Source organism: Cydia amplana, chromosome 7, assembly GCF_948474715.1.
Source record: "Cydia amplana chromosome 7, ilCydAmpl1.1, whole genome shotgun sequence".
NCBI lineage: Eukaryota > Metazoa > Arthropoda > Insecta > Lepidoptera > Tortricidae > Cydia > Cydia amplana.
In genome coordinates, this window is record NC_086075.1 from 5,988,608 (window position 1) to 6,010,854 (window position 22,247).

General features: G+C 41.3%; 1 protein-coding gene across 1 annotated transcript; it reads left to right on the top strand.

The window, feature by feature from the left end:
- The first annotated feature begins 2,021 nt into the window (after positions 1–2,021).
- On the top strand, positions 2,022–19,523 carry LOC134649406 (pyruvate kinase-like). Its single transcript, XM_063504156.1, has 9 exons — positions 2,022–2,245; positions 3,402–3,624; positions 5,640–5,746; positions 10,948–11,094; positions 12,401–12,502; positions 13,549–13,794; positions 14,875–15,097; positions 15,868–16,024; positions 19,294–19,523. Exons 1-9 carry the CDS (start codon positions 2,045–2,047, stop codon positions 19,304–19,306), a joined length of 1,419 nt encoding a protein of 472 aa, XP_063360226.1. The 5' UTR covers positions 2,022–2,044; the 3' UTR covers positions 19,307–19,523.
- Positions 19,524–22,247: the final 2,724 nt, after the last annotated feature.

Below are 22,247 nucleotides of genomic sequence, written 5' to 3' on the forward strand. Positions count from 1 at the left end.
TATAGATACATACAATCTGATTATGGCTATGAAAGCCGATGGCAGATGAAAGTAATATAAACAAAAAAAATTCAACCCCTGGAAGGGTGAAAATGGGGTTGAAAGTTTGAACGACTTCAATCACGGGCACCGGCTATTCAGACTAGTATACTCGTAACTATACCTATATGAAAAGAAAATCGTATCTCACCCGCGGTTCTGTCTGCGGTTGTGGTTTTCCTGGTATTATAGGCCTAGGTCTAAACATCCGATACGACATGTATTTCACTGGTAGCTAGGTCAGTAGTGTCGTGGCCTTTGAATATGTTGCACTATACTGTGGTGTCGACTGTTAGTAAAAATACGCGTGTTATTCAAAATGTAGGTATACCTACGCGCCAAAGTTTTAGTGTAAACGATGTGCTCTAGTCAGATTTTATAAAAAAAAAAGTAAGGTGTGCAATGTGGCTAATTCTGTCATAGGGACTATTCCGTCCACGATCGTATATTTCTTTGATTTTCAATCGTGGGAAAAAAAACCATCTGCTTTTGATTGCTGAAACTAAAAGCAATCGCTGCTTTTTGTTGATGAAATTATCAATTTTGTTCGGTTTTCGAGGGAAACGCTAGTAGACGGAATAGACCCTATGACAGAATTAGCCACATTGACTTTATCCATTATTTAGGTATATCGAACTGATATCATCTTAGGTGGAGTATTTTCTTGCGTTCAGCAGAGCCTTAGACACGTGGTCGTTATCGAATGCATTTGTATTAATGAATATATTATAACAATAAAAAAGCGTATGAATAACAGCTTTTTTTGTTTGTTTTGACATCACCTGATGCTAATAATTATGACTACTTGATCTTTTTTTTACGTGGCAAACTCGCCCGTTTAGTAGAACGGTTTGTACAGTCTCCATCAAATATATCGGAGCGGCCATAGGTGTTCACAATATCTGAACACGCACTCTAACGCCCTGACAATAGAGAAGTGTTCAGATATTTGTGAGCGCCTTATCCGCTTCGATATATCTCATGGCGACTGTACTAATGGAGCATGTGTCTACAACCTTAAGTTTATGTTGCCAGGCAGGGTCAGCAGAGAAGCCCGGTCAGCAGCAAGCGGCTGCCGACGCAGGCTCACACCTGCAGCACATCTGCGCTCTCGACATCGACTCCAAGTCCTCCTATGTGCGCCTGTCCGGAATCATCTGTACCATTGGTAAGGAAGGGTTGACAGTCATGCCCGGTCAGTAGTAATTGGCTGACGTAGGCTCGCACTTGCAGCACATCTGCGCTCTCGACATCGACTCCAAGTCCTCCTATGTGCGCCTGTCCGGAATCTTCTGTACCATTGGTAAGGAAGGGTTGACAGTCATGCCCGGTCAGCAGTAGGCGGTTGACGCAGGCTCACACCTGCAGCACATCTGCGCTCTCGACATCGACTCCAAGTCCTCCTATGTGCGCCTGTCCGGAATCATCTGTACCATTGGTAAGGAAGGGTTGACAGTCATGCCCGGTCAGTAGTAAGTGGCTGACGTAGGCTCGCACTTGCAGCACATCTGCGCTCTCGACATCGACTCCAAGGCCTCCTATGTGCGCCTGTCCGGAATCATCTGTATACCATTGATAAACGTCTTCCGAGAAATTGATTGTTTTAAGTAAGGGTGTACCTTATTCTACATTGTGTCCTTATTGTCAGGTTTCGTTATTCTGAGGCTTGACTATAAGTAGACAAGGGTAGGTACCTATTAAATATCGCTTCGGTTCTTACCTACTATCGTCAAAGATATTGGAAAAGCCACGAGTAGTTCAGGGAATATACTATTGATAAGGATGATGCATGATAAATTAATTATTGATAATACACATTCGTAGCCCTATTTTTTTCCAAAGGCAAAAAATCAGTTTACGGCACCAAGAATTTGTATTTAACTCTGATACAACCTACATAGCCTAAGCCTATATATACTCCATAGGCCATTTTTACTTACATTCCATCAAAAATTAGACTTTCATCAACACCTTTCCAACAGGGCCCGTCTCTCGGGATGTCTCCATGCTCGAGAAAATGATGGAAACGGGCATGAACGTGGCCCGCATGAACTTCTCGCACGGCTCCCACGAGTACCACGCCGAGACCATCGCCAACTGCAGACAGGCCGAGAAGAACTACAGCGAGAAACTCGGCTTCCCATTTTCGCTGGCCATCGCGCTCGACACCAAGGGGCCTGAGATCAGAACTGGACTTTTGGAGGGTGTAAGTATTGATACACTTCTAGTATACATCTAGACTACCATAGACCGTATGTATTCTCACGGCTCTCGAGAGTACCACGCGGAAACCATCGCTAACTGCAGACAAGCCGAGAAGAACTATAGCGAGAAACTCGGCTTCCTATTCTCGCTGGCCATCGCGCTCGACACCAAGGGACCTGAGATCAGAACTGGACTTTTGGAGGGTGTAAGTATTCATACACTGCTAGTATACATCTAGACTACCATAGACCGTATAAATTCTCAAGGCTCCCATGAGTACCACGCCGAGACCATCGCCATCTGCAGACAGGCCGAGAAGAACTACAGCGAGAAACTCGGCTTCCCATTTTCGCTGGCCATCGCGCTCGACACCAAGGGACCTGAGATCAGAACTGGACTTTTGGAGGGTGTAAGTATTGATACACTTCTAGTATACATGTAGACTACAATAGACCGTAAGACTTCTCACGGCTCTCAAGAGTAAGTACCACACGGAAACCATCGCTAACTGCAGACAAGCCGAGAAGAACTACAGCGAGAAACTCGGCTTCCCATTCTCGCTGGCCATCGCGCTCGACACCAAGGGACCTGAGATCAGAACTGGACTTTTGGAGGGTGTAAGTATTCCGTTAGTTCATGTAGATTAGAGTGGCGCGTATTAATTCTCATAAACACCACTACACCTACATCTCGAGAATAAGGGCTCATTTAGACGGCGCGCGAACTCCTATACGATTTTAGTTACATTGCGGATCATTGTTGTTACATCAATTCAGCCGACCGATCAAATGACGCAACGTAATGAAACTCGCATGTGAGTTCTCGCACCATCTAAATGAGCCCTATTAATGAAACTCGGGTTTTCGTTATAGCTCGCTACCTACCGAAAAGCAGGACTGACTTTTGGAGGGTATAAGCATTCTTGGCGATGAAAAATTGCCGCAAACCAAAATCATAATTTCTTAGATGTCGCAACCATTGACCATAGCTACATTAAGGCTTCGTCACACAGGGGCGTTAGCCGGGCGGGGCGTGAGCGGGGCGCGCCGCTTTTACATATAAAACGCTCACGCGCCCGGAAAACGCGCCTGTGTGACGGAACCTATATAGTTATGTGACAACATTACGCAAGGCTTATATATATTTTAATTCCCCAGGGCGGCTCAGCCGAAGTAGAGCTAAAGAAGGGCGAGACCATTAAGCTGTCAATCGACCCCGCCCTCGCCGAGAAGGGCAACGGCAGCGCCGTGTTCATCGACTACAAGAACATTATCAACGTGGTCAAACCCGGCAACCGCATCTTTATCGACGATGGCCTGATCTCCGTCATCTGCCAGTCCGTTGCTGCTGATGGGCTAGTCTGCAGTATTGAGAACGGAGGTGAGTTAACTAGGTGGCTAGTCGGTACAGTGAGTAGGGCTTGTCAGGTCTGATTTGGCAACGGCAGTGCTATATACATCGACTACAAGAACATTATCAACGTGGTCAAACCCGGCAACCGCATCTTTATCGATGATGGCCTGATCTCCGTCATCTGCCAGTCCATTGCTGCTGATGGGCTAGTCTGCAGTATTGAGAATGGAGGTGAGTTAACTAGCTGGTTAGTCGGTACAGTAAGTAGGGATTGTCAGGTCTGATTTCGCAACGGCAGTGCTGTATAAATCGACTACAAGAACATTTATCAACGTGGTCGAACCCGGCAACCGCATCTTTATCGACGATGGCCTGATCTCCGTCATCTGCCAGTCCGTTGCTGCTGATGGGCTAGTCTGCAGTATTGAGAACGGAGGTGAGTTAACTAGCTGGTTAGTCGGTACAGTGAGTAGGGTTTGTCAGGTCTGATTTCGCAACGGCAGTGCTGTATAAATCGACTACAAGAACATTTATCAACGTGGTCGAACCCGGCAACCGCATCTTTATCGACGATGGCCTGATCTGATCTGTCATCTGCCAGTCCGTTGCTGCTGATGGGCTAGTCTGCAGTATTGAGAACGGAGGTTAGTTAACTAGGTGGTTAGTCAGTATGGTGAGTAGGGTTTGTCATGTCTGAGAGGGCAACGGCAGCGCCGTGTTGATCGACTACAAGAACATTTTCAATGGTCAAACCCGGCAACCGCATCTTTATCGATGATGGCCTGATCTCCGTCATCTGCCAGTCCGTTGCTGCTGATGGGCTAGTCTGCAGTATTGAGAACGGAGGTGAGTTAACTAGCTGGTTAGTCGGTACAGTGAGTAGGGTTTGTCAGGTCTGATTTCGCAACGGCAGTGCTGTATAAATCGACTACAAGAACATTTATCAACGTGGTCGAACCCGGCAACCGCATCTTTATCGACGATGGCCTGATCTGATCTGTCATCTGCCAGTCCGTTGCTGCTGATGGGCTAGTCTGCAGTATTGAGAACGGAGGTTAGTTAACTAGGTGGTTAGTCAGTATGGTGAGTAGGGTTTGTCATGTCTGAGAGGGCAACGGCAGCGCCGTGTTGATCGACTACAAGAACATTTTCAATGGTCAAACCCGGCAACCGCATCTTTATCGATGATGGCCTGATCTCCGTCATCTGCCAGTCCGTTGCTGCTGATGGGCTAGTCTGCAGTATTGAGAACGGAGGTGAGTTAACTAGCTGGTTAGTCGGTACAGTGAGTAGGGTTTGTCAGGTCTGATTTGGCAACGGCAGTGCTATATACATCGACTACAAGAACATTACCAACGTGGTCGAACCCGGCAACCGCATCTTTATCGACGATGGCCTGATCTCCGTCATCTGCCAGTCCGTTGCTGCCGATGGGCTAGTCTGCACTATTGAAAACGGGGTAAGTTTTAACACAGACAAGGTGGTTAGTATATTCACCTTTAAAAAATTTATTTAAAGATCTGGCGGTCTAGCATGAGTAGCGTTCTCGCGCGCGAGGCTATACATCTTGCGCGACTTCAAGTATGGAGTCGCGCGTGAGAATACAACTCATGCTAGACCGCCTGACAGGTAGATATTGTTCGTTTTTTTTAGCATTAGAAATGAGGTAAACAATCTTGATGTGTATTTTAATTGAAATACACATTTTAAAAATAAGTTACGGCAAATATGTAACAATTATGAATCTATTACGACCATTTATATTCTTCTGCTTTCATAAGTAATAGTTTTTGATTTTTTTAAAGCGTTTTTCAATTAAAAGACATGTCAAGATCGCTTACCTTCTTGCAAGTTCTTTCTAATGCTAAAAAAAAAACGAACTATAGAAAAATACAAATCTAATTTATTGTCATTGTCAGACATGGAAAATATAGGCGCGATTTTTAATCCCTTCTTTTTCGTCCGATTGCATTGTAAATCGATATCTTTAAGTTTGAAATGTCTATAAGTATCAAAGCAAGTGTGATAATCTTCGTTTTCAGGTATGCTGGGCTCAAGAAAGGGAGTGAACCTGCCCGGTCTCCCCGTGGACCTGCCCGCTGTGTCCGAAAAGGACAAGTCTGACCTCCTCTTCGGCGTAGAACAGGGCGTGAGTACCTATTTAACCCTTTACCGCATACGAAGCTTGCCTTTACCGCAACTATTATTATTATTAGAGTAAGGTCTGAGTGGACGCTCGAAGCGGAGCGTTCGGCGGGGCGTGCAGCGAGTAGGGCTTGCAAATATTCGAAACTTTCAGATATTCGAATATTCGACTTTTTCTGACGATGTATTCGAATATTCGAATAATTATTCGAATATTATAAAAAATAAGAAAAGGAACGAGAAATCGGTTTATTATCGTTTTATTCAAAAGCTTTTTTCACATATTGCTAAAACTAAGGATATTTGGCAGAAATTCACTTAATTTACTAGATTTAATCATCCTACTATTTATAAGATGCCCACATTTATAAAAACAAGTAAAACGCCAAAATTAGACGTATTTAATATTTCTTGAGGCCTGTAAAAAGGCCTTTAATTTCATTGTATTTTGAATCTTTATTGACTTTATTTGTTTTGGCAAGTTATTATTCCTAATGGCCGGCTAATTATAATAATATTGGAATATTTAAGGGGAAAAGTTAGTTGAGTGAGTACTGGGTGGATCGTCAGCTAAAGGTGCATGGTTAGATTACCAAGTTGGGCAGGTTTGGTATGATTAAATTTGAGAATTGTGATAAGTGGCAAGGTTTAGACTTCAAAAATTCGCTTAACGTACGCTTGTACTGGATATACAGAATGACCCTTTAACTTAAAACTTACGCACCGTAAAAATAACATACTTTTTGATTTCGTTTTCTTTTAAATTGAGTTAGGTTTCACTGTATTCACGAAGTCTATCGAGAGGAATACAGTAAAAATATTATTTCCTTCGTATTTGGGTACCTACCGTTCCTCATTCACTGTAAATACCCGTAAAACACACAGAAACTGTAACTACAGCGGATGACATAGATTTTTTTTATAGTAATAAAAAATATTCGAATATTCGAAACCTGAGCGGCCGAATATTCGAATATCAAAACAGGTCGAATATTCGACAAATTCGAATATTCGAATTGCAAGCCCTAGCAGCGAGGCGTCGAGCTCCCAAGTGATTTGAGCAGCGTGCACTAAAGCCGCTCCTATACGCTTGCATTTGTTTAACATGCACGCCGCACGCCCCGCCCCGCTGCACGCCCAACTCGAGCGTCCACTCAGGCCTTAAACTTACACTTATGTATTTATTTAGGCTCACAAAACAGGTTACAGTCATTGCGTTTACATCCATATTAGAGGCGAATATCGTTCTGAATTAGACTCTTAACATTATGTGTGCACATTAAGAACAAAATTTAACTCTATTGACATCTGTTAAAGTTCAAAGGGTATAGCCGGGTAAGCATGGCCAAACTGCCCTTAGCGAAAAAAACAATTTCCTTTTACTGGATTATTAACCTATGTATATGTAGTGCTTTCACCAAATATTAAGCCTGAAATGCTTCAGATTTAAAAAAAAAATGCAAAAAATGAAAAATCATTTTTATTTTATTACAGCCAAAGTACTAATCCGATTTCTTTGTAATTTGGGTATGTTGTATACACAATTAAGGTTGCTTTCTGAAAAAAATAATATTGAATTATCTCTTAAAATAATAGTAAAAAATTGAGATGAAAATTTTCAGAAAAATAAAAAAAAAACGTGCGAGATAGCGACAGTTACCAAATTTACATATTTTATGTAGAATTTAATAATGTTTAACATATATTTTTTTCAAAAATTAAAATCGGGATTAACAGTGTGAAAAACTCGAATTTGTAACATCCCATAATACTCTCTCTTCATACAAGCAAAGCTAAGTAGTCATAAACGAATGAAGTATATTGTGAACGCAGCAGTCTTTACGAATTTGAATTTAGAATGTGACGTATTTTATTCATCAAAGGAACAGACATTTTTCAATCGTTAACGCTCTGTATAAAATTCGTGCCTATTTTCCTGTTCCCGCGCTTTTTTTAGGGTTCCGTAGCCAAATGGCAAAAAACGGAACCCTTATAGATTCGTCATGTCTGTATGTCTGTCTGTCTGTCCGTCTGTCCGTCTGTCTGTCCGTCCGTATGTCACAGCCACTTTTCTCCGAAACTATAAGAACTATACTGTTGAAACTTGGTAAGTAGATGTATTCTGTGAACCGCATTAAGATTTTCACACAAAAATAGAAAAAAAAAAACAATACATTTTTGGGGTTCCCCATACTTCGAACTGAAACTCAATTTTTTTTTTCATCAAACCCATACGTGTGGGGTATCTATGGATAGGTCTCAAAAATGATATTGAGGTTTCTAATATCATTTTTTCCTAAACTGAATAGTTTGCGCGAGAGACACTTCCAAAGTGGTAAAATGTGTGTGTCCCCCCCCCCTGTAACTTCTAAAATAAGAGAATGATAAAACTAAAAAAAATATATGATGTACATTACCATGTAAACTTCCACCGAAAATTGGTTTGAACTAGATCTAGTAAGTAGTTTTTTTTTTATACGTCATAAATCGCCTAAATACGGAACCCTTCATGGGCGAGTCCGACTCGCACTTGGCCGCTTTTTAAATCTCTGAATACCGTTCGCCCTAGCCGCATACAGCCACGGAGTTTAAGGTCCGCGCTCAGCGAAATAAGTCGCGTTCTAAATTCAAATTGCGTTGAGAATATAACTTTCTATTATAACGTACAAGTTATTTTGTATGAAGAGAGTATTATGGGATGTTACAAATTCGAGTTTTTAACACTGTTAATCCCGATTTTAATTTTTGAAAAAAATATATGTTAAACATTATTAAATTCTACATGAAATATGTAAATTTGATAACTGTCGCTATCTCGCATGTATTTTTTTTATTTTTCTGAAAATTTTCATCTCAATTTTTTACTATTATTTTAAGAGATAATTCAATATTATTTTTTTCAGAAAGCGACCTTAATTGTATATACAACATACCCAAATTACAAAGAAATCGGATTAGTACTTTGGCTGTAATAAAATAAAAATGATATTTCTTTTTTTGCATTTTTTTTTTTAATTTGAAGCATTTGAGGCTTAATATTTGGTGAAAGCACTACATATACATAGGTTAATAATCCAGTAAAAGGAAATTGTTTTTTTCGCTAAGGGCAGTTTGGCCATGCTTACCCGGCTATACCCTTTAAACAAATATTTTTTATTACATGCAGTCAGGGGTTAATTAGCTTGATAACTAGGGTCGCACGGGTTGCACCAAACAAGGTTGGGAAATGACAGTTGGATCCGAAAACCTGCTTTTGAACTAAAATGGAAAAACTGTCAAATCGGGGCACTCGAACTATCATTTTATAGTGTCTAAAATATATAGAAATAAGTGTACCGCGAACAAAGTTTTGTGCGGTAGGTACACTAATTAAGCTGTAGTATGTAGTAATAGTAGCCGTCGCACTATTTATACCAAACATTGTAGTTACAATTTATATTCTATTAAAAATTTAGTTTTCTTAACGAAAATTCACTTTACCGTCATGTTCTCTAGTTAAATTCAGTCTAAAACATAGATCGCATTTTTTTTTCGTGTATATTTTCCGATATTTTTTTTATTGACCAGACCCCTATAAACATAAAAATATTCCCACTGCTATCAGATAACTATCTCGACCGATAAACAACGAGACACGCATTCCGCATTGTCATTTACCACTACAAACATCTCCTTGCCACGCGTAGACGACATGTTATATCTGGTGATGATTGTGTAATCTATGTTATCACACGTAGTCAATACATTATGTTCCTACGTAGTCGGGTTGAGATATATTATCTTTTACGTAAAGTACTAACAATTAAATTCAATGACAATGACCTTGATTGGAGGTAGAATTGCGTGATCGATTTGCCTACATTGATAAATGTATAATTTTAAACCTTAATGTTCTACTTTTAAAGTCCATTTTTATTTTAAGTTTATTTTTAGTTGTTATCGTATACTTATCCTCAGTTAATTAATATGTCGAAATAACCATATTTTTAGAACTAGGTATTTTATACTTGAAATGTAGGACTCAGTTGTGTGTTTCGGTAACAACTTCGTATTATTAGATTGCCCAATTAGAAATGAAATAATTAGCAAAGAACGAAAAAATACCGTTTTCGTTCCCACACAAAAAATACCGGTATCCGATCCCTGATACGCGAGCCAATATTCATATTTTATTCAACTACTGAAAACAAATGCATCAACATTAACCTTACTAAATTTCATGTCAATTCCTCTAAAGGAAAGTAATAACCTACTTATGCCTTGAGAAAAATCACAAATACATGTTTGGGGTAACTTCGAAAGATACCTAATCACTAAACCCCTTATTCATAAAAAAACTTTACGGGCTTGATTTAGTTAAAATATCTGGGTGACCGAGCTTCGCTCGGGAAACATAAAAAAACTCGAAAATGCGCGTTTTCCCAGGGATAAGACCTAGCTAGATCGATTTTTCGCCCCCAAAAACCCCCATATAGCAAATTTCATCGAAATCGTTAGAGCCGTTTCCGAGATCCCCGAAATATATATATAAACAAGAATTGCTCGTTTAAAGGTATTAGATTATGTTTTTATCCCTGTGGTGTTTATTTATTATGTTAAATTATGTTTAAGATGTTAAGTTAAGCCGAATTTACAAACCTGTTTTTATAGAGAGAGATCTCTCTCGAGAGAGATTTTATTTAACACCTATCTCTATGTGGCTAAACACTTTCGTCATGGTATATAGTATCTCTGAAGACGAGTAATGTAATGATGATAATAACGCCATCTCTGGGTTATGCTCCAAGTCTATTCCTCAGCCGTTGTGCCCTGCTTAGCTAAAAAGCGGTATCTGAATTGAAAATGTTATGCAAACAAGTATCTTAAAATTTAAATCATAAAGTTCAATTTCCAGTTCATTCGTTTTTAGGGTTCCGTACCCAAAGGGTAAAAACGGGACCCTATTACTAAGACTCCGCTGTCCGTCCGTCCGTCCGTCCGTCCGTCTGTCACCAGGCTGTATCTCACAACAAACGTGATTTTTGACCGAAGTTAAGCAACGTCGGGCGGGGTCAGTACTTGTATGGGTGACCGTTTTTTTGCTTGTTTTTTGTTGATGGTGCGGAACCCTCCGTGCGCGAGTTCGACTCGCACTTGGCCGGTTTTTTGAGATACCGCCTTTTACAGTAATAACATATACTAATCTATGACTTTCATGTCCTACAGGTGGATATGATTTTCGCCTCGTTCATCCGCAACGGCGCGGCGCTGACCGAGATCCGAGGCATCCTTGGCGAGAAAGGCAGGAACATTAAGATAATCTCCAAGATTGAGAACCACCAGGGCATGGTCAACCTCGACGAGATCATCGCTGTGAGTATATCCACAGAATAACTAATAGTACTACCGTACAGAAAATTCACTCCTTCACAAAAGTCAGATTTAGGTATAAAATTACACCTATATCGCCGCCTGCAAGCAAAATTGAAACTTATAACCGCGCACGAACCGTGAATCTCCTTTGCGCGCCGCAGTTTTATGACCGAGCTGTGAGTGTCGGCACGGCGTTATCACTTGACAAGTTTTTATACCTATACCCACTGATTTATTATTTTTAAGATAAATATGTAGGAATTACAAACGTTGATTATGTAAACATACATTTTTTATCCGGTGATAGTATGCCTGAATCTCACGGAAGTAAGTTTCGAAGCCATTGTGTATTTTCAATTTTGCGCGAGCGCCACGTGACACGACTATCGTGCGCGCCGAGCGGCAGCCCACTGCCATACGCCTGTCCGATGGGCGCGCCGGCCAAATGTACCTAAACTGCGGAGTGACACCGCCCTGGTATATCCTAGTCTTCAGGGTATCGGCAACGGCGACCCTAGCCATAGAGAAAGAAATACATAGATTGCTTACTCCATACCAAAAAGACTATTATTTTCATAGTCGGCATCTATAGTTTGTCAAAGGACTGTCTCATTTCAAACATTGACAGAGAGAATCATACTGTATTTGTCTTACACTAGTACTAGCACCCAAAAGAAAAGGATGAGTATAGTTTTTTTGTTCCTATTTACTGACAAAATGGTTTGACCAACTATATTACTATAGCTTCGAGTAGCGGAATTATCAGTATTGCTACTTGACAATACATGTAGCACCGACCGGAAAGTCTAATGCTCAACAACATAATACTTTCCGGTCGCTGCAACATCTATTGTCAAGTAGCAGTACTGATAATTCCGCTTCTCGATGCTAGATGTCGACACTGAAAATAATAGTCTTTTTGGTACCAAAACTGATGTATGGAGTGTACACTCTTGTCTTAAATACTATATTTCTCTATGCCCTAGTTCAGCGGTTCTCAATCTTTTTTTTTGACGGAACCCTTTTGGAAAGCGAAATACTTAATGGAACCCTACAATAAAACAATAGTTTTTAGAAGTGTATTTTTTTATTCATAAGCATAATAATTATGCTTATTTTATTATTCTAAATTATTCTAAATTCTTGCGGAACCCCTGAAGGGGTGTCGCGGAACCCTAGGGTTCCGCGGAACACACTTTGAGAATGGCTGCCCTAACGTGAACGTGAGCTCTGATAAGGCTGGCAAAGCCGAACTTTTTAAAACTATCGCAGGGACAGTGAAGTTGACCAGAATTTTGTGTTTCAGGCATCAGACGGCATCATGGTGGCCCGCGGTGACCTAGGTATCGAGATCCCGCCGGAAAAGGTGTTCCTCGCACAGAAGACCATGATCTCCAGGTGCAACAGGGTGAGTTGTAGTGACGGTTTTTAGCCTGTGGTTTTAGCCAATAGTTTAATTTTGAATGTTAAAGCAATCTGAGAGTATTACTAGGCGTAGGAGTTGAAGTGGTCTTGTAATAGTAATAATCGATGCCCACTAGTGGAAAAAGTCAAGTATAATTTTAATTTCTGTCTGATTCGTATTATAAATCGCCTTAAAACTTTTACGTATATAAAAAAATGGGACTTTGATACTAAAAACTTGTGAAGCGCCTTTTTCAAGGAATTATATCTGAATCCCTAAAGTATTTTCTCCTATCTTTGCATTCCCTAATATTGTTTGTCATAATGATCAGTTGTCCTAACACTAAAAACCCTAATTTTGGTTTCCCTAATCATTGATTGCTTATCCTAATGTTATTAAGCATATTTTCTTTTTCGCGAGGGTCGCAGTTCTAACCCTAACCTAACCCACTTTTGTGGCAGCAAGTTCTAAAACCTATTTTTCAGAACCTTACATTATGGAAAATAATCGTTATGGCAATTGATCGTTAGGGCATGTGCCCATTAGGACAAACCAGTTACGCCAAGTGACTTTAGGACAAACGTTGTTAGGGATTCAGAATGACACCCTTTTTCAATAGGCCACATAGGCCATCACAAAACACCGTTTACAAAAATGCCTGCCAATATTAGAATTGAAAAGACGAACAAATACGAAGTTTATGGGGACGACCTCGTTTCAAAGATTTTTTAGAAGTACAGTTAGGGGAGGCCCTGGAAAGTGAGTCTTGGGCAGGTATAACCTTGCTAATAGGTATGGGTTGATTCATAAAAGCTGGCCCGATATTTGTACTGATCTGTCAATATCAGCGCCAGCTTTTGTGGAACGACCTGACTCTGATACCTAATAATATTAATAATATTGACCATGACCATGACCAGTGACGAAACGTCGGTAAATAAAGGTAATTGAATAAATTTCGCGTCAGACCCGTCCATAAATGTGAGTTAATATGTGTTCAAAACGCGAAACTTTTAAATATTACATTGCAAATAATATAATTCCCCCAGGTCGGCAAGCCCGTGATCTGCGCCACCCAGATGCTCGAGTCCATGGTTAAGAAGCCCCGGCCCACTCGCGCCGAGACTTCCGACGTGGCCAACGCCATCCTCGACGGCGCCGACTGCGTCATGCTGTCCGGGGAAACCGCCAAGGGGGAATACCCCCTCGAGTGCGTACTGACGATGGCCAATATCAGCAAGGAGGCTGAGGCTGCTATATGGCATAAGCAGCTCTTCTCGGAGCTCGTCGCTCAGGTACAATTAAATACAACTATTTTTCATCTTAGAGTAATATAAGTAAAGAAAGAGTACCATACATCAGTTTTCTTACCAAAAAGTCTTACCATCGTGTACCAGGGTGAGTGTACACAGTGTACCGGGATAGTAGTATGAAGTGTACGAGGGTGGGTGTAGCAAGTGTACCGGAATAGGTGTAGCAAGTGTACCGAAAGGGTGTAGAGAGTACCGGAGTGGGTGTAGCGAGTGTACCAAGTGTACCGAGTGGGTGTAGGATTGTAGCCAGTGTACCAGGGTGAGTGTAGCGAGTGTACCAGGGTAGTAGTATGAAGTGTACGAGGGTGGGTGTAGCAAGTGTACCGGAATAGGTGTAGCAAGTGTATACCGAAAGGGTGTAGAGAGTGTACCAGGGTGGGTGTAGCGAGTGTACCGAGTGGGTGTAGGATTGTAGCCAGTGTACCAGGGTGAGTGTAACGCCATCCTCGACGGCGCCGACTGCGTCATGCTGTCCGGGGAGACCACCAAGGGGGAATACCCCCTCGAGTGCGTGCTGACGATGGCCAATATCAGCAAGGAGGCTGAGGCTGCTATATGGCATAAGCAGCTCTTCTCGGAGCTCGTCGCTCAGGTACAACTATCTGTCAACTGTTGAGACGACAACGGTTTCACTCACTTGAATTTTTAGTCGCTATTGGTGACTTGTTTCGGGCCCTTCGGGGGTCCTTCCTCAGGCTCGAGTGCTCGCGGAGCGTTCAGGGTGAGTGAAACCGTTGTCGTCTAAACAGTTTAAAATATGGCTCACGAAAGTTTAATCTCGGTTCAACTATTATGTTGAACATTTTTAAATTTCTACACTGGGCTAGATTTTATTTTTCGTCCACGATTGTCCCCCATTTGTACAAAATTGTAGCGAGACAGCGAAGCGTGTAGCCGCGCGAAGCTGCTAGATCTGTGTAGACGTGTCTCACCGCGAACGCACGCGTTACTCACGTTACTGCAATACCGTTATCGAACCACTTTAACACAAACCGAGCTGCTTCGCGCGGCAACCCGCTGCTGCTACTGTGAATCTGTCTAATAGAAGAATGTATTGTGTAGGTGTCGGCCCCCATAGACCCCGCGCACTCCGTGGCCATCGCGGCCGTGGAGGCGTCCACCAAGTGCCTCGCTTCCGCCATCGTGGTGATCACCACCAGCGGCCGCTCCGCGCACCTGCTCAGCAAGTACCGCCCGCGCTGCCCCATCATCGCCGTCACCCGCCAGCCGCAGACCGCGCGCCAGGCGCATCTGTACCGCGGCGTGCTGCCCATCGTGTACCAGGGTGTGTAGACAGTGTACCAGGGTAGTAGTATTATGTGTACGAGGGTGGATAGCAAGTGTACCAGGGTGAGTGTAGCCAGTGTACCGGGGTGAGTTTAGCAAGTGTACCAGGGTAGTAGTATGAAGTGTACGAGGGTGGATAGCAAGTGTACCAGGGTGAGTGTAGCCAGTGTAGCCAGTGTACCGGGGTGAGTTTAGCAAGTGTACCAGGGTAGTAGTATGAAGTGTACGAGGGTGGATATCAAGTGTACCGGAATTAGTCATTTAAGTGTACCAGGGTAGTAGTATGAAGTGTACGAGGCTGGGTGTAGCAAGTGTACCGGAATAGGTGTAGCAAGTGTACCAGGATAGGTGTAACAATTGTACCGAAAGTGGGTAGACAGTGTACCAGGGTGGGTGTAGTGAGTGTACCAGGGTAGGTGTAGCAAGTGTAGCGGTATTTCCGGACCGATACGACCTTCAAGAAAAGAGCGTACTCCCATCTTAAAGGCTGGCAACGCACTTACAACCCCTCTGGTGTTGCGGGTGTCCATGGTGGAACCGAAAGTGGAGAGCTAGTGTACCAGGGTGGGTGTAGCAAGTGTACCGAAAGGGTGTAGCCAGTGTACCAGGGTGGATGTAGAAAATATACCAGAGTGGGTGTACCAAGGGGGTGTGTACCCGGGTGGGTGTAGCGACTGTACTAGGGTAGGTGTAGCAAGTATACCGGTATATCATGCGTAATTTGTTACACGGCATGTCTAAATCCTAACTTTATGTATTTGTCCCCAGCCCCAGCGGCAAGCAACTGGCTGCAGGACGTGGACGACCGCGTGCAGACCGGCGTGAAGTTCGGCCGAGCGAGGGGCTTCATCAACACCGGGGACCTCATCGTGGTCGTCACCGGCTGGAAGCAGGGCTCCGGGTTCACCAACACCATGCGCGTCGTGTCAGTACCCCACTAGCACGGACTAGGGATTGCAGAACCGGTACTGTTTAAAAGAACCGGGATTTTCGGTACCGGGCAAAAATGGAACCGGGATTTCCCGGTATTTTCGGTACTTTCGGGACTGCCTTCAAAAATCAGTTTTCACATCAATTTTCAGTAAAAAAAAGCGTAAAACGACCACGAATCTTTCTTAAAACAATAAAAAAGTAGCACAGTGAAGGTACACATTTCTTTTATACCATAATATGTGTCTTTAAGTCACACAATCATTAATATAATTTGTTTTTAGGGTTCCGTACCCAAAGGGTAAAAACGGGACCCTATTACTAAGACTCCGCTGTCCGTCCGTCCGTCCGTCTGTCACCAGGCTGTATCTCACGAACCGTGATAGCTAGACAGTTGAAATTTTCACAGATGATGTATTTCTGTTGCCGCTATAACAACAAATACTAAAAACAGAATAAAATAAAGATTTAAGTGGCGCTCCCATACAACAAACGTGATTTTTGACCGAAGTTAAGCAACGTCGGGCGGGGTCAGTACTTGGATGGCTGACCGTTTTTAGGGTTCCGTACCCAAAGGGTAAAAACGGGACCCTATTACTAAGACTCCGCTGTCCGTCCGTCCGTCCGTCTGTCACCAGGCTGTATCTCACGAACCGTGATAGCTAGACAGTTGAAATTTTCACAGATGATGTATTTCTGTTGCCGCTATAACAACAAATACTAAAAACAGAATAAAATAAAGATTTAAGTGGCGCTCCCATACAACAAATGTGATTTTTGACCGGAGTTAAGCAACGTCGGGCGGGGTCAGTACTTGGATGGGTGACCGTTTTTAGGGTTCCGTACCCAAAGGGTAAAAACGGGTCCTATTACTAAGACTCCGCTGTCCGTCCGTCCGTCCGTCTGTCACCAGGCTGTATCTCACGAACCGTGATAGCTAGACAGTTGAAATTTTCACAGATGATGTATTTCTGTTGCCGCTATAACAACAAATACTGAAAACAGAATAAAATAAAGATTTACGTGGGGCTCCCATATAACAAACGTGATTTTTGACTGAAGTTAAGCAACGTCGGGCGGGGTCAGTACTTGGATGGGTGACCGTTTTTTTGTTTGAACTTGTTTTGCTCTATTTTTTGTTGATGGTGCGGAAACCATCCGTGCGCGAGTCCAACTCGCACTTGGCCGGTTTTTTTTTAGCATTAGAAATAAGGTAAACAATCTTGATGTGTCTTTTAATTGAAAATCACATTTTAAAAATAAATTACGGCAAATATGTAACAATTATGAATCTAATACGATCATTTATATTCTTCTGCTTTCATAAGTAATCGTTTTTGATTTTTAAAAAGCGTTTTTCAATTAAAAGACATGTCAAGATCGCTTACCTTCTTGCAAGTTCTTTCTAATGCTAAAAAAACGAACTATAAATATATGTCGGCGGCCGATCGTAAGATCAGGCAGATCGTAATGTACCTGTGTAATGGGCACATTAAACAAATAGGTAGGATAGATTCGTTAGGTTGCTTCAAATGCCCGGAGGACAAACTTTCCAGAAATAGGAGCCCCGCTTAAGCTTTGGATTCCTCCGAAAACGGTGCCGTCATATCACGGCCGCTATATAGCGTTGACTGACGTCACTAGAACGTTGTCTATGTAAACAAGATGGCGCGGTTTCCTAGACGGCGTTACGTTACGTTGATTGTCAACGTAAAGCTTTGGATTCCTCCGAAAACGGTGCCGTCATATGACGGCCGTCATATAGCGGCAGCAAAAGACGGCCGTCTTTACGGTGGCGACATGTGGAACGTACCACGGCGTCATAACACACCGTCATCCACCAAGGTCAAAGCGGCAAATTTGAAAAATGTAGGCGCGAAGGGATAACGTCCCATAGAAAATTTGAATTTCGCGCCTTTTCCTACTGACAAGATTTGCTTGATCATCTATAATTTACTTGGAGGATGAAATATCATGAGAAGAGGAAAATAATCGTAGTACGGAATCACTTATTCAAATCTCGTGTCATTTATTCAAAATAGCGTCACTGCTATGTAATAAAACGTTCACGAAACTATCGACACCGTCATGACGGCCGTCATCTTACGTTACGTTGACAATCAACGTAACGTAACGCCGTCTAGGAAACCGTGCCATCTTGTTTACATAGACAACGTTCTAGTGACGTCAGTCAACGCTATATAGCGGCCGTAATATGACGGCACCGTTTTCGGAGGAATCCAAAGCTTTAGCGTTCCCCGGGTTACGAGCGGCCGCTGACATATTTAGATCCCGGATTGAGTACCATCGCCTACACTGTTAACTGTACATCGGTGGACCTTATGCCTTTTGTAATAAGGTCCATCGATGTACAGTGTTGCTGTTTGTACTTCGACAAAGAAGTGTAGCCGAAAGATAGGTCAAACTTTAACTATTAAAGATCGGTTTTCCTAGGATAGCGGTGCCGTCATATAGCGGCCGTCTCCATACTAAATAATACGGCTAAATATGGATGTCGTAGTATTTGTATGGAGACGGCCGCCATATGACGGCACCGCTATCGGAGGAAACCAAAGCTTAAGCGTTAAATATTTAATTTTATGATGTATAAACTTAATGTAATAACAACCTTTTCCTTGTCAATGCCTCCCGGAGCCTTAAGCTCCAGAGGTATAAGCTCCGAATAATCAAAGTACTTACCTAATTGTAATAAGTGGTGAACGGTGTTGGTCACACATACTGTATATAGTGTTAAAAATACTGTATATTTAAGCCTTTCTTGTAGTGACTGTTTGTTTACCTAAATAAATTAAAAAAAAAAAAAAAAAACTTGGGATTCGCATCGCGCTTTCAATAAGGAAGCTATGATGTTATTAGATATTTCCAATATTACATGAAGTCAATCTGGCAAATGAGAATAATGCGAGTGAGCCACAGTTCCCTAGTTTGATCCACTATTTCCGACCGTTTTCTCTAGTATCCTATTTTCAACTGGCTTGCTCGATGAAGTTTTAGTGGACCCAACTTTGAATGGCCGAAAACTTCCAGTATTTTTAGGGTTCCGTACCTCAAAAGGAAAATAACTGAACCCATAGGATCACTCGTGCGTCTGTCTGTCTGACCATCCCCCCCTTATCACCGATTAGAAATATGCAGTCAAGCTTGAGTCGGACTATGTATGGAACCCTTGGAACGCGAGTCCGACTCGCACTTGGCGGGTTTTTTTTAATAGAATCTTTTTTAACATTTATCTTTTTTTTACAGGCATGTGGAGTAAAGTGAAGAAAACAACTACAAATATACATATATGCTAAGTATTAGTACGGCGAACAGACGCGCTAGTGATACAAAAACGGATATCTGTAAAAATGTTTCTCGTATATATAATATACATTTAGTGTTAGGATAATGTTTTATTTATTTTGAATACATCGCAAGAGTATTGTTGCGTGTTTGCGTATGCTGAATAAAAATTTAAACATGTATCTATGTTACATTTTGTTTCAACAATTATACCTACTCCCCTAGTCATTATAACCCCTTTTCTATACGTACGGGTTATTATAGTTTTTTTAGCATTAGAAAAAGACTACGCGATCTATACGTGTCTTTTAATTGCAAAACGCTTTTTAGAAATCAGTTCATTTAATCAGATAATTGTTACATATTTGGCGTGACTTATTCAAGTGTTTTTCAATAAAAAGACACGTCAAGATTGTTTACCTTTTTTCTAATGCTAAAAAAACGAACTATAGTCTACGGATTTAGCAGTCTATGTATGTGTCTAGGCCTGTCCAGACGGGAATAAATTTTCGCCAATCTGATTAAATTGATCAAATCAGGGATGTTGCGAATATCCGCAACCGCGGAACTTCCGCATTATTTTCAACATCCGCATCCGCATAAAATCGATGGGGATTTAATGCAGATGCGGATGTGGAACAGGTCGGTACAGGAACGACTTAGCATCGGCGTAAGTGCTAGACTGCTAGGTAATTTAGTCATTAGCCAAGAAAACCTATTAGAAATTAGAAGTCAAGCGTGAGTGGGGCTTAATGTACGGAACCCTTGGAACGCGAGTCCGACTCGCACTTGGCCGGTTTTTTGAAATAAGAATTACTAAAATGTAATATTTGACGTTTTTTATGTACCTATCTTGACATCCGCATCCGCGGAAGTGAGCCTTTAAAAATCCGCATCCGCGGATGTCAAAAAATCGGCATCCGCAACATCCCTGGATCAAATCATGCGGTGCGGATGGTTTACTTCACCGTAGAAACCGTAGAGCAATCAGCTACATTACCATAACATTTATGTTTGCTAAGAGATTTCTTTCAGGCGTTACCTTAAAATATTCTATGAAAGTTTCTGTTGTAGGTACTGTTTGAACTATTAGGTTATCATATAATATATGTGACTATATTATGTGTATATAGCTAATAATTCAACATTTATAGTGATCAACTCCCCAAAAAAGTGACTTCCTGAGAGCCCACCTGAAACATCATAAATCATAACTTAAAAGTACACTTGAAAAAGCAACTTAAACCGGGAAATAGGTTTTAGATAATAACATTAAATAAAATAAAGTAAAAGGTATTAAATTACACAAAGATAAACGAAAACACAAATATAAATGGAATCAAAAGAAAATATTGAACTACTTGTCAATAGATGTCGCCAATTACCTATGACACGGCTATTATAATTTAATTTTACTTTGTTACCTATCCGGTACGCCGGTACTTAACAGCTAGCCCGAAACACGTACGTATTGCTAGTTTGTATTATTAATTATGCTATAGGAATATATATCCAGTAGATTCTTAAGAAACATATATAAAAAAAGTAGTAAATTATTATTTAAAAAAATTAAATAATTTATTTTAATTCCCTTGATAATAAAGGTTAGGTATATATAAAGTGATTAAAATGATTTAAGGACTAATATTTTATAATATTTTAAGTCTATTTCAATCACTCATCGCTAGATGTCGTTAGTAGGAAAATACTGGTTAATTGGCAATTTCAAATACTTACTCCTTTTGCGAAGCCGGTTAAAATGCAATTTTATTTTTATTTATTGTTATAAAAAGTGTACTTTTATAGCTGTTATGGAATATGTATAACATTATTAACTAAGGAGATTGTTCGTTTACAGAGAACCTCCGATAGATGGCGCTTTGGCCAGACGTAACTAGCTTAGACTAGACAAACGAAGCATCCTTTTACACATATTGGGCAATGACTGGCAAAGCATAATATTATGTTTTTTTTCCTAATTTTTGGCGTGGAATTCTTTACTGGCAAGGATTTCATGACATAATCCATAATCCAGTAGGTACATAATATGTATGTGCATGGTAAAAGTTCATTGATACCCGCGCGTAGTCTGATTTTATTTCCATAGCTACCCATCTTTGTCGTTTCATTTTCTTTCAACTACATATTATTTATTCTCTTTGCACTCCTAAGTCATGCACAGAATAATAAAAATATTTCTGAAATTCGTTTGCTAATATTGCCGCCGACTGTAGGTACCTATTTATTTATTTGCTGATTACAATCAGAACTGTAGGTATTCAACTTCATTATAACAAATTCAACTACATATTCTAACATAGGTACACATCTAGCTATGTGTACCTATGTTAGAATATGTAGTTGAATATTATTAAATATAAACAGTGAAAGAAGCAAAAACTAGGCAGGCGAGCGCTAACAGTGCCAACTCCATTCGTCACTAGACCTCACCCACGAGCGCACATTTCCCGCCACCGGCCATTCGGACTGATTTAAATCTCACTGGTGGCAGATGCTGCATTAGTCACAAATCGATTCGATCGTAAACCTCATTCGGCTGTCAATCTTAAAGCTTTTGACGAAGCGTGCGTAAAGGATCCTTTGGCATCAATCCATTTTGTGCCTGTGGTGCGTCTTGTGAACTTCCTCAGGGCCTACAATAAGCCTTGAAAGTGAGCTTGTGTTAGGTTAGCAGGCTTATACATATACCCGTCAGAGCCATAACTTTTCATTTAGGATACTTGCCTCTCGAAAGAAAGGGACAATCGCATTATGTCGGTCATAATGTGTATCTCCCAGGTTCAGGATGCGCTTTAGCTCTGGTTCACGGCATCCTCTAGACGTGACGCTGAAGCGACACCGTGTCCGCAAATACTGTGGCGCCTGAAAGCTGTAGCAGCTGGCTCTGCGCGTGA